At 50.7% G+C, this 12488-nt stretch overlaps 1 protein-coding gene across 1 annotated transcript in view; it reads right to left on the reverse strand.

Annotated features, from left to right (window-relative positions):
* Positions 1–298: 298 nt before the first annotated feature.
* The window catches only part of MAP4 (microtubule associated protein 4), a 166785-nt gene continuing 154595 nt past the window's right edge, over positions 299–12488 (reverse strand). The window contains 9 exon segments of the mRNA XM_056129475.1: positions 299–541; positions 666–855; positions 2591–2703; positions 4094–4175; positions 6067–6159; positions 8087–8200; positions 9859–10145; positions 10274–10333; positions 11489–11660. Of these exon segments, the coding sequence (XP_055985450.1) occupies positions 534–541; positions 666–855; positions 2591–2703; positions 4094–4175; positions 6067–6159; positions 8087–8200; positions 9859–10145; positions 10274–10333; positions 11489–11660 (1119 nt within the window). The 3' untranslated portion in view covers positions 299–533.

Raw genomic sequence — 12488 nt, forward strand, 5'->3', positions numbered from 1 at the left:
CTCAAGGAGGGAGAGGATGTCAGTTTCTCTTGGGTTTGGTCCAAAAAACCCAGACAAAGAGGAGGTTGGAATCCAGTTCCCCCTCCTAGATCCCACAAGATCCCACGTTAGCCTCCCCACCTCCCCCCCAGCCCCGTTAGCCTTCCCCATGGAGCAGCAGTGCGATGGGGCGGGATGGAGCAAAGCAAGCTAGGCCCGGGCAGAGGGAGGGGTTGTGAGGGGTGGGACCGCAGCTGCCCTGGGCAAGCGAGGCAGGGGAGAAGGGGGCTAGGGGGCTGCTCAGCTCCCTCAGGTCTAGTGAGCAGCCCAGGGGAGGGAGCCAAGGGTGCGGGGGCCTGAGCTGAGGCTGCCAGGGAAGTGGGGGGGGCGGGAGACAATGTCGGCCCCGTGGTCGGTGCGGGCCCTGGCGTTTGCCCGGAACGTCAGCCTGTACGTCTCAATCTGCAGTGACACGGGAGGAGGGGAGGGAAGAGGACAACGAAGGAGACAAGAGGGGGACACAGGGGACGGAAGACGAGACCAGAATGTCATCATTAGATGCCTGGAAAATAAAAGGTGACTTCGTTAAAATTTAGGCCACATTCTAGTCAAACAACAAAGGAGGTTCAATTTGCAGCCAGTGGCAGGGCCCCTGGCTGGCCCTCAGGCCAAGCCCAGCCACTTACTTGTCTCCTGGATCTGGGTGTCCAAGCTCTGGGCCTCCCTTTGGTCACCACCCCCTGAAAGGGTGGTGTGGCCACTGAGGCCAGAGGCTGAAGTGGGGGCGCCAGCTTCAGGCGCTGCCTCAGGGAAGGCCGGCTCCTCCCCAGCAGGGGGGCCCGGACACGGAGGGGTCTCGCTGCCACCGCCCTCAGTCTACAATGAAACAGTGGGGGAGACAGTGCAGGGTCAGTTGGGGAGGAAGTGGGATGGGGGAATGAGTGGGTTTTGCACACAACCCCCACCCGGCCACCCCTGCCCCACTGCATTAGTGTCTATTCATCTGCAGAATCTGGACAGGTGCTTCCTGCTCCTACCCTTCCTGGAGGCCCAACTTCTGGCTTGGGGGGCCAAGTGTGGGGCAAGAATCTATGCACTGAGCAGAGGAGCCGAGCCTGGGCTGCTCCCAGGGACCCAGCAAGCAGCAGTTCTGAGCCATGAGCCAGAGAAATACCCATCAGGGAGCTCCAGGAGCTTGAGATCAGTTTTTTTTTTTGGGGGGGGGGGGTGGGTGGGGGGCAAGGGGAAGAGACACACCCAACAGTGTTCAGGGCTTCCTCCTGGCTCTTTCCTTAAGAATCTCTCCCATATGGGGTGCTGGGGGCAGGTCGACCGGATTAAGGCAAACGCCCTACCTGTCCCTAAGATCAGTTTCTGAGAGGAACAGCTGCCACCTGTGAACCAACCAATCTCGGCCTGTCCCCAGTCCCCACCAACTGTGCTCAGAGATTTTCTCAGGGCTGCTCAAGGAGCTCCACCTGCTCATCTCTTAGGCTGTGCCAGGCTGAGGTTCTGCTCTGGGGCTCAAGGTTACGGGAGGAGGAAAAGGAAGAAATTAAGGGGAGGAGAGGAGACTCAGACTCTGGGGGACTGGAAAGCTTCACAGGAGGACGTTGGAGGACATGTGAACACCAGTGTGAAATAAGAGGGAGAGGCCACAAGGGAAATAGGAACGTGATGGCCAGAAGGCCCAGCATTGATGCCACAGGAACACCCTCAGGACAGAGACAGGCCTCCACATAAAAACACAATCCCAGAAATCAAGAGAGGGGACGGGAGTAAGGAGAAGCTGAGCTTGAGGTAGGCAGGCCCATAAGTAGAGCGTCTTGCGCGGCCCTGCCAGGGACAGGCTCCAAGGTGGGCGGGGTAGGAAATGAGGCCAGGGCCAGGACCCCCAAATGCTCACAAAAACTAGTCAGAACTTGAAGAGCTCCTGAGAGAGGGTGTGCCAGAGGCAGGGCCGCAGGGGCAGGGGCTGCTCTCGTTGACCCCCTCACTCCTCCCGAGCAGCTCAACTAACCTGAAAGGTGCTTCCCCGGGGCCCCACTTATGAGACAGAATGAAGGAGACAGTGACCAGGTAAACAGAGGGTCTCACGCAGTGTGGAAGGAGGGAGGGAGGGAAGAGATAAGGGAGGGAAGGGAGGAGAGGCCCAGCCAGTCACACAGCAGCCCCGTCACACATGTGACAGCACAGGGTGCTTCCTCCAAGGCCTGCTGGCACAGCCATGCCCAGGGGGACGGAGCCTGACACACACCAGGCGCCCACACCTCCTTTCAAGGAAGCAGGAAACTGGAACTCGCAGACCACCTGTCTGTGCCCCACCCCGGCCCTCAGAACAGCTGTGGGGCTCACAGAAGGAGGGCTGGGGCTCTCGGGAGCGGACTCTGTCCCCAGGATGGGTTGGAGGTGGCTGGGGCCCTCTTCACCTCTCCTGCCTCAAGGCTAATGAGGAACAATGAAAAGAGCAATGGAGGGGTGAGATGACTCCTGCACAGACTGAGGGGCGGTGACAGGCACCCACTTGCTGGGACCCAGACTCCAGTGCACAGCCCAAGCCCTCTTGGCCATGTCCCCTGCCCCCCTCCCCCCCCCCCAGGCCCCACTCTACCTTCACAGCACCGCCTGCCGGGAGGTGGCCCACATTGTCCAGGGACCCCACCTTCGCCTGGGCCTTCTCCTTGAAGTTCAACTTCTGACTTTCAATCTTGACATCCCCTCCACCTGCAGCCAAACAGAAACCGTTCTCCAGGAGCAGAGCTCTTGAAACTGGGAAGCTTTCTAAGTTACATGTAACTTTTGAAGCTATATGTGGACACACACACACAGACACACATACCCCTTCCACACTTTTAACAGCATTTGAAGATTCATGGAGACTCAACTCTTGCTATTTCTCTCCCCATCTCTACCCTATTGACATGGAACAGTGCACACAGCAGTCTGCATGGGGGTGCAGCGCCCTTCCACCTTTGAGGTCAGTACCTAAACTCCTGCCTGACAAGGACCCACTGCCTTGTCCCCACTGTTGAGTCCAGGCAGGAGGTGGCTAATGAAGGCACTGGGGACAGAATCCACCATGGCATCTTACCCATCGCACCTGCAGGTGGCTGGGAGGTGCCTGTAGAGGTTCCAAGGATGAATCAAAGCGCAGGGAACATGCTTACCAAGTAGGGACTCATCCTACTAAGGAGCCGGTCAGCCTGTGGGGCCCCCCAGCTGTGTCTCCCCACTTCACCATGGGCCTCCTTGTGTGCACAGCACATGCCCACTCCGGGCTCCGGACAAGTCGGGTAATGCCTCCTGCCAGCTCCCCTGTCCCAGAAGTACCCCAGTCGTCGGGTCCCACTGGACTTTACAGAGGCTGGCACTGAGATGGAGGTGAGAAGGGACTGGCTCCAAGTTGCCGCCAAGCCAATGAGTGGACATGGGCTAGAGTGGGAATAGAGAAAAGGACTCTGGGGGTAGAGGTTGGCATTCAGGGCAGGGGCACAGGTCTCAAACTAGCTGGGCCACTGGCTCAGCAGAAGGCAGAGCCAGGCACCTCTTCTCTGCTCACATGGCAAACAGCAGTTTCCAGCTTCTTGCCAAATCCATGCAGGTGCCCATGTCACTCAGAGGAGGGATCAAGCAAGAGTTGATTTTCCAAATAAAAGAGGAAAAGTGAAGGTTAATCAAAAGCCAAAGGCTCTGGTTTAGAAAGGCTCTTGCTGAGGGCAAGGGAGTTCCCTGAACCTCTGCTCAGACACACCCCTCAGTGCGGGCACCCCTCAGTGGTACCACATGGCTGCCAGGGGAACTGAGGGCCCCTCTCCTGTGCTTAGAACAGCCTCTGCTCCTGATTTTGTGGGTGAGCTCTCTCTGACACCTTCAGCTTTAGCCTGGGGAGGGCCTGGCGGCCCCCAGCACAAAGTTCACCCGACAGGGAACAGTGAACATAATGGTCTGCGTGAGGGTGCAGCACTCCCCACCTGTGAGATCAGTGCACAGACTCCTTTCCGACAAGGACCTGCTGCCTTGTCCCCACTGCTGTGACAGGTGGGAGATGGCTGATGAAGGCACTGGGGACTGAATCTGCCTCACCCATACCAGGGGAACAGAAAATCAGACTTACCAGGCTTGTGCTTAATATTGGCCTTGGACCCGCACTTGGAGGAGACCTTAGAGATGTCCACCTTCTTGTTCTGAATTTGAACCTACGGAGAACACACAAGAATGATTCATTATTTTATAATATCATTTTGGCTTGGAGCTACACCAAGGGGTACTCAGGGAAACCACATAGTACTGGGGATCAAGCCTGGGTTCCCTGCATGCAAAGCATGTGCCAGCCCAACAGGTTATTTCTTCAGTTTGTGAAAGAATTCGTCTCAGAGCCAATCATTGTTTTAGTTGTTGAGGCCACACCCAGGTTTCCTTTAGCATCTCCAGCCCCTGTACTTTTTTTTTTTTTGGTTCTGTTTTGTTTTTGCTCAGGGATTATTCCTGGCTCTGCACTCAGGAATTAGTCCTGTTGGTGCTCACAGGACCATATGGGAAGCTGGGATTCGAACCCGGGTCGGCCTCACGCAAGGGAAAAGCTCTACCTGCCGTGCTATCACTCCAGCCCCAGCCCCTGTACTCTGGCATAGTCGGGTAGGATGGCCTTTCTCAGAGCTGCTGATCTTACCTCCAGCGAGGCCAACTGATGTTTCACAAAACACACGCAAACCCGCCCCTGGCTGTCAGTGCTCCTTTCCCAAGTCTCTTGTTCTAAAACCCAACATTAAGGCTCTCCAGAAATGTCCCTTTTGTTCACCTCCAATCTTGTCAGCTCCTTGCCCACAGATCAGCTGGAATCAGGTTTTGGGAGCATTTTTCTTTCTTTTCTTTGGTTTTTGGGCCACACCAAGAGATGCTCAAGAGACCGTATGGGATGCCTGACATCGAAGCTGGGTTGGCTGTGTGCAAGGCAAACACCCTACCTGCTGTACTATCACTCTGGCCCCTTGGCACACTTTTCTCACACATCTGACTTTGTTTTCCTGTGTACTTCATGCAACAAGCATTTTCTTAGCAAAGGAATGTAAAATGGAGCCACATACCAATTTGTAAGAGTCTATGGAAGGAAGGACTGTGCTCTGCAGTACAGATTAAGATTCGAACATAAGGGGACTGGAGAGATAGCACAATGGGTAGGGCATTTGCCTTACACATGGCTGACCTGGGTTTGATTCCCAGCATCACATATGGTCCCCTAAGCACCTCCAGGAGTAATTCCTGAGTGCATAAACTAGGAGTAACCTCTGTGCAATGCCGAGTGTGACCCAAAAAGCAACTGTTACTGTCACTGTCCTCCCATTGCTCATCGATTTGCTCAGTTACTAGCGGGCCTAGTAACAGTAACATCTCCATTTTTGAGACTTTGTTGTTACTGTGGTTTGGAATATCCAATACTCATGGGGAGTTTGCCATGCTTTGCCTTGCGGGCAAGATACTCTCGGTAGCTTGCCAGGCTCTCCGAGAGAGGTGGAGGAATCGAACCTGGCTCGGCCGGGCTGGCTGTACGGAAGGCAAACGCCCTACCACTGTGCTATCGCTCCAGACCATATTCAATATGCCAAACACAGTAACAGTAACAAGTCCCAAAAAGTAAAAAAAGAAGCCAAAAAAAAAAAAAAAAGATTTGACTGGCAAACTACCCGTGACATATTCAATATGCCAAAACACAGTAACAAGTCTCAAAATGAAGACGTTATTGGATCCACTTGAGCAAATCGATGAACAACGGGAGGACAGTGCTACCTATAATTTCCAGAAATGTGCAAACAACAGACACTACCTCTTCTAATGCTTATGTGTTTGTCTCACCATATCCTCCCTGCATAGGAAACTCTTGCTAAAAGCAAACACATACACTAAGGGGCAGGAGAACCAGCTCAACTGACTGTGCACACCCTCCCACACTTGTAGCATCACTCCAGCCCCATTCTTGCCTATGTGAGACCCCGGTGTATGATCCAGGAACAAGCCTGAGGTTCAGGCTTCTATAGTCCTGTGTGTCTGGCAGGGGCCCTCTTCCCCCGGCTAGCCAGAGCATATACTTACATTACCACCTCCAGGGACATGCTTAATATTGTCCTTGGAACCACACTTGGACTGAATGTGACTGTAGTTCACTTTTTTGGAGACTATCTGGACCTGGAGAGTTGGAGAACAAACAAAAACAGGAAGACGGTTGGTTAGAAGAGACACAGGGTGGCAGTGAGTCCATACATGATCTTCATGATCAACAGAGCTGCTGAACTCGGCCCCACCTTCAGCAGAACAGCTGTGGAAAAGCAGAAAGGAAGCATTTTGAAGTAGCAGGAAAGGGAGCGAAAGCCTGAACCACACAGGGAGAGAAATGGATGCTGTGAAAGCACTTCACAGTCGTCATCACTGTTCCTTGGGGGCTGGGGCATGATCCACAGGCTCAGACAGCTGATCTCAGATACCCGCATAGGCCACCTGACAGAGGTGCTCTGTCTCCTGCTCGCCCCTTAAGAACTGGGTCACAGTGTCCTATGGCTTTCCTTGGCAAGCATCCTGCTCACTGGATGAGTTTTTACTTAGAGATGGAGGTTCCCTTATATCTTCGGCTTAAATTTTGCCATCAGACCACCCTGGAGGCAAAAGCTTGTCAGAAAAGTACTGGGCAGCTGTTCACATGACACATTCCTTCCGACAGTTAGAGATGTTGATAAATGTGAATGGACCAGGATCTGCTGGACCTGCTATGCAGCGTTCTGGACACCAGGGGGTGCACAGGCCACAGCCTGAGTAGCTTTTACACTTCTCAGGTGGCCCCAGATGTCAGCTCAGTAGTGAAGCATTTGCCTTGAAAGTGTGCAAGGCTTTGATCCTTAGCACTATCGATGTGCGTACATGACCCCCCCCCCCGCCCACACACACACATGAGCAGCTCTGAGAATAGGCCTAGGCACTAAAGCCAGATCATAAGATACTGCTGGACATGGCCTCTATGAAAACAACCTCCTCTGAGATACAAAATCAAATGCTTTCCTCAGTCTTCCAGATGCTCAAATCTGTGTGTTCTATGATGTTTCTGTGCAGAGAGAACAGATGGTATACACAGGCGCCAGCACCCGGACTACATAGGAATGGTATTCTGGAATGGAGTTGCCAGGTGCTAAAGTTTGAAACAAAGAATCCTAAGAAGGAACATCTTATCCCTTCCTTTATGGCCCTTCACATATGACGCAGCCTTACAAATAGTTCTCCAGAGAAGAGAGAATCCAGTCTAAGAAATTTCAACCATCTGTTCCACCACTCAACACTTCCTGCCTGCCAGCCAGATAACATCCGTGATGAATAATCGGTTAGCAACCCACTGGCTAATAGACCCTGGTTGAAATCAGAGACTTGGGAGGACTAGAAGCCACGATGTAGAAGAGTTCACTTGCCTACTCTTCAATTTCTTGGGGTTAGACTTTATACCCTATACTTCTTAAGCAGCCTTTGGCCAGAGAGGCTAATGACCCATCACATACAGCTGGGGGAAATGGAACACACTGCAAGCAGGAGTGTGGAGGCGAAGAGAAAGAATCCAGCATTCCAGCTGATGCCTCTCTACACTCCGGTTTGTGCTACAAGCCCTATGCTGATGGGTTTCTTCTGGGAATGAGAACGCCAATGGTTAGTTAAGGTGTGCTTGGGAGCTACAACAAAAGAAGCTCTCTCAGTGATTAGAGAGGCCTTCAAGTTTAACCTAAAACAGAGTTTTCGAGTTCTTGGTGCAAGATGTTTGACTAAGCCCGGGGCTCTGTGCTCAGACCAAGATCTGTATGAAAGCAGGAATGAAGGTTTTGGCTCTGTGTCATCCCCCTTGAGTAAATATCCCCAAACAGCTCATGGGTTCTCAACTCGAGTCATTTATGTTTAGGGTTAATACAAGAAAGGTTTTGATGGCTGAGTCATCAAACACAGAGAAGGGAACACTGATGAGAAGTAGCAGCATCTAGTTAAGGATAGGACAAAAGTGCAATAGAGGGGAAAGTGACTCAGGCCGGAAGAAATCATTGACCACCTTTTACCTTCGTGAGGTAAAAGTCTAAATAAAACTCACTTTCCCAGTCGGCGGTTTCTGTGCATTCGCAACTGGGCCAGCTGTTTTAGTGACTGCAATAGGTTCAGGCTTTCGAGCTGTGGCAGCGGGCTCTGTTTTTTTCTCTATTTTGGCCTGGATGGAAATAAAGGGAGGGCAAATTTCAAACAAAGAGGATAAGAGTTCAAATGCCAAGAAGGGAGAAGGCAGTCGAGGACTCGCATCCAGGCCAGAACACCAGGCAGATGCCGGTCCACATTCTCCTAGGAAAAAAACACTTATTTTCCAGCAAGGCAAAGGCACGGAAGCTGAGACATGGAGAAGAGATTAAGACAGCAATCACAGAGGATGGAGGAAGGAGGGCTGAGAAACTCAAATGAACAACTCTGGTTGGCAGGTATGTTGGGTTATTCACATCACAATGTCGTCTCTGTCAAAAGTGCTGGTATGCTCCATGCAAACAGCCACACTCACAGGAAGCCAGAAGAGTTGACGTAAGTGTCATATCTTCAGCATGTTGGGTCAGAAAATAATTTATTCATCAGAGCAAATCACTCAACTCCTCCAAGACTATTGCTACTTTTGCATCATAAACACATAAGAGAAAGAGGGGAAAGGAACAACAGCACGGTGTGCCAGAGGCGCCTGGTAGGCCAGACCCTCTTAGCAAAAACTGTAAGGCCATATCCTTAAGGAACCCTAGTTTGCCATCACTATCCTTCAACAGTACCAGGATTTGGCCTCCTTTCGACCTTCTTTAATTGTGTAACGGCTCTGAACTGAAGCAATTTTATTTTCCTGCTCAAAGCAGGGATAGCAGAGGTGTGGGGGCTGTTTAAATGCTAGAGAATGACGCAGGCAATGAGAAGTTACTGTTTCAGAGAGATTTGAACATTCCAGATGGATTCCTGATACCACCTCTTTCCCATCTCAAGTCACCGGGGTGGCTAACAATAAATTACCCCTCCCTCCCAAAGAATAAAAAAAACAATATATATTCCAGATGGGTACAACCAGTAAAGCCTTACAGGTGGAACACTGCCCTGCCCTGCCTTTCTCCATTGCTCTGCCTCCTGCAGTTCTGTTAAGGAAAGTCAGGGGCTTGCGAGTCATTCGGGCCATGAGAGGACAGCCTAGTCAGCCCTCAGACTTTCCATCAAGGCAGGGCTTAGGGAACAAAGAGGTGATCTACTTTCTGCCTGACATTCAGTGCAGGGTGACAACCATCAAGAACTGGCTCAGGGGACCAGATGGGATGGCCAATGTCTCTTGGCCCCTAGTCTAGATTTTCTTTTCTATTTATTTTGTAAACCGGAAAAACTGCAAACAAAAATATAACCCTAAACCCTGAGTGAGACAGAGTGACGATGTCTAGAGGTCCTCTCATTCCTGCTGCTGGAATCAAAGCCCAGGCGAAAATTCCCTGAAGCTGAATTTGATCTCCCTACTGTACCCTCCTTTGTGGGTGGGCCCCATGGGTTGCCATGAGGACTGTGGCATGCTTGAGGCCCGTTTTATTTATCTTTTTAATGTTTATTTTTGGTTTTGGGGATCACACATGGAAGTGCTCAGAGGTTATTCCTGGCTCTACACTCAGGGATCACTCCCGACAGTGCTCAGGGGACCAGATGGGATGCCTGAGACCAAACCCAGGTCGGCCATGTGCAGTACTTTACCACTGTACTATCATTTCGACCCCTTGGGACCAGTTTTCGATATGGCAGGACAAGAAACAGGGGCCATCATGCAAGAACAAAATAAATACCCCCAACCCCCAAGAGCCCTGGACCTACCCGGCCTCCACCAGGCTGATGCTTGATGTTTTCTGTGGAGCCAATCTTGGAGCGAACATTCTTCAGATCAGGGGCAGAAGCATTTGTATTCAGGCGGCTCGGCCTAGGGGTTGAGGGGCTGGGCCTGGTTGCTGTGGGCTTCTTCTCTGTGGAAGATGTCATGGGGGAGCGGGAAGACATGGATGTGGTCTTGACTCGGCTGGGAGCCACCCCTGCAGTAGGGGCTGCCCCAGAAACAGGTGGGGCTTTCTTCACAGAATTGATGCTCTTGGGGCGACTCAGGTCAGCTGCAGAAGTAGAATTAAGAGATAACAAGGGTTCAAGGAAGAGCAAAGGAAGTTTTCAAAGCCATGAGGGAGGTAGGAATTTAAATGACAGACTTCCTCAAAAAGGGGGGGGGGGGAGAGGCTATTACCTGAGGCTGACTTCGGAACCGTCTTCTTGACATCTGCAGGTTTGCTCTCAGTCTTGACAGCTGCATAAGCGTATAAACTTCTTAACATACATGTAATGATTTTATTGGCTCATCTAATCCTATGATTTAGTCATTCACCCAACAATTACCAAATGTCTCCTTTGATTCAGACACTATTAGTCTTTGGAAATAGGACAGTCAAGTAGGCAGCTTGAGTAAAGACTGTGTCCTTATGGAATTTTCAGTAAGACACTGCATCTCTCTTTTTAGTGCTGGAGGTGGGGGGGAGTACACCCAGTTGCACTCCAGGTTTTCTCTTGGTTCTGTGTTTAGTAATCACCCCTGGTGGGCTTGGGAGACCATATGGGGGTATCAGGGATCAAACCAGGTCAGCCAGGTGCAAGGCAAACATTTCACCTACTGTACTATCTCTTTGGATCCTGCATCTTATTTTTAAATTACATATAATTACATATCGCTGAGCGATAGCACAGCGGGTAGGGCGTTCGCCTTACAAGCGGCCAACATGGCCGACCCGAGTTCGATTCCTCCGCCCCTCTCGGAGAGCCCGGCAAGCTACCGAGAGTATTCGATATGCCAGACACAGTAACAACGAAGTCTCCAATGGAGACGTTACTGGGCCCGCTCGAGCAAATCGACGATATAATTTTTTTATTTTGCAGTGCTGGAGAAGTTCACACATGCAGGCGGGGCTCAAACATACAGATTACTCTACTGTATCTCTGGCCCCTGCATCTTTTTCTTTTCTACAGTTTTCAAATGCCTTCCACAAGGCCTTTGAAGGAAGTTATTACTTCATGCCTATGAAATTTATAGTACATTCATTATCATCTAAGCCAATGACTAATACATGCCACAGTGATGTGAGGTCACTTATAGAAAGTATTGGTAAATTCTATGTGGTAACTCATGAGTGGTGCCTTCACACTAAAGTTTTCTTTTTAAAGAAGAGGGAGTTAAAGGGTGGGGTTGGGCATACTAGGTTGTGCTCACTGTACTATCTGGTTCTCAAGATTTTTCTGATTATGACTAACTGCTAATCTCAAAGGGAGATGACAGTTGTCACTTTCCAAAGTACTCCCATAAGCCCAGGGGCACAAGCAACAGGCAGGGGTATCTGGGAAACTGGCTGGAGCAAAGGATCCATCCTGCCCTCCCTACTGGTCCACAGGAGAAAAGGGTGGCAATACTTACTAGTGGGCCTCTTGGGCAGAGGAGTTGGGGAGCTCCGGTTACTTGGCCCAGCTGAGGCAAGAGTGGCTTTTGGAACAGTCTGGGTGGTCTTGGTGCCAGGCCTGAAGGTCTGGGCAGAGGCCGGCTTGGATGGTGAGGCCCGCTTCTCAGGAATCTTTGCCTCTGCAGCAGGCTGCTTAGAGAAAAGTGGCAATAAGAGCTATGGGTCAGCACAGTCCCAGGAAGTCTTGCTAAGGAATGATAAGCAAACACTGGAAAACACAGGGTCCGGGAGCTCAGACACTAATGAAAGGGCAAATATATACATATGGTTCTAAAGTCAGAATCTCCCAGAAAATCTGAGAAGTCAGTCATGTAGGATGCTGTGGAGAAGGTACCCAAACCAACTGAAGTGAGAAGAATAAAAAGCTCTGAAAGGACAACATACTGCAAACAACATCCGCTCAAGACCTGCTGCATTAAATTATGATATATCTAAGGTGTAAAATACTTGACCAAAAATGAAATACACAGATACATAAATATTAAAAACTATTTTCAATTAAATTCAGTGGTTCTGCACCTAACAACACTGAACAAAACGGGATACAGGGAAGAAAACTCTTCCCTGTATCTTAGTATTGGCCCAGCCCCATTCCTGCCCCCACCTACTCTGTTTCTGGGCAGTCTAAATTTGATATCCTTTACAAGTTAAAGAAGGTGGAAGAGGATCTCCAAGGATTAGAAAGAGGAAACAGGGAAGCAGAGAAAGAGCACAGACAATGGCAGTCAGAGGCAGGCAGAGGGAAGGAGAAGGCCAGAATCACTGCAAGCAAAAGGTCAAAGTCCCTCAGGCACATTCACTCTAACTCCTCCTTTTCACAGTTGGGTGCATACAACATCACAAACAACCGAAAATAGAATAGAAGGGGGCCAGAGTAAAGTGGGGTACAGTGGGTACAGTGTTTCCCTTGCAAGCAGCCAACCCAGGTTTGATTCCCAACATCCCATATGGGCCCTT

Source organism: Sorex fumeus, unplaced genomic scaffold (genome assembly GCF_029834395.1).
Source record: "Sorex fumeus unplaced genomic scaffold, SorFum_2.1 ptg000072l, whole genome shotgun sequence".
NCBI lineage: Eukaryota > Metazoa > Chordata > Mammalia > Eulipotyphla > Soricidae > Sorex > Sorex fumeus.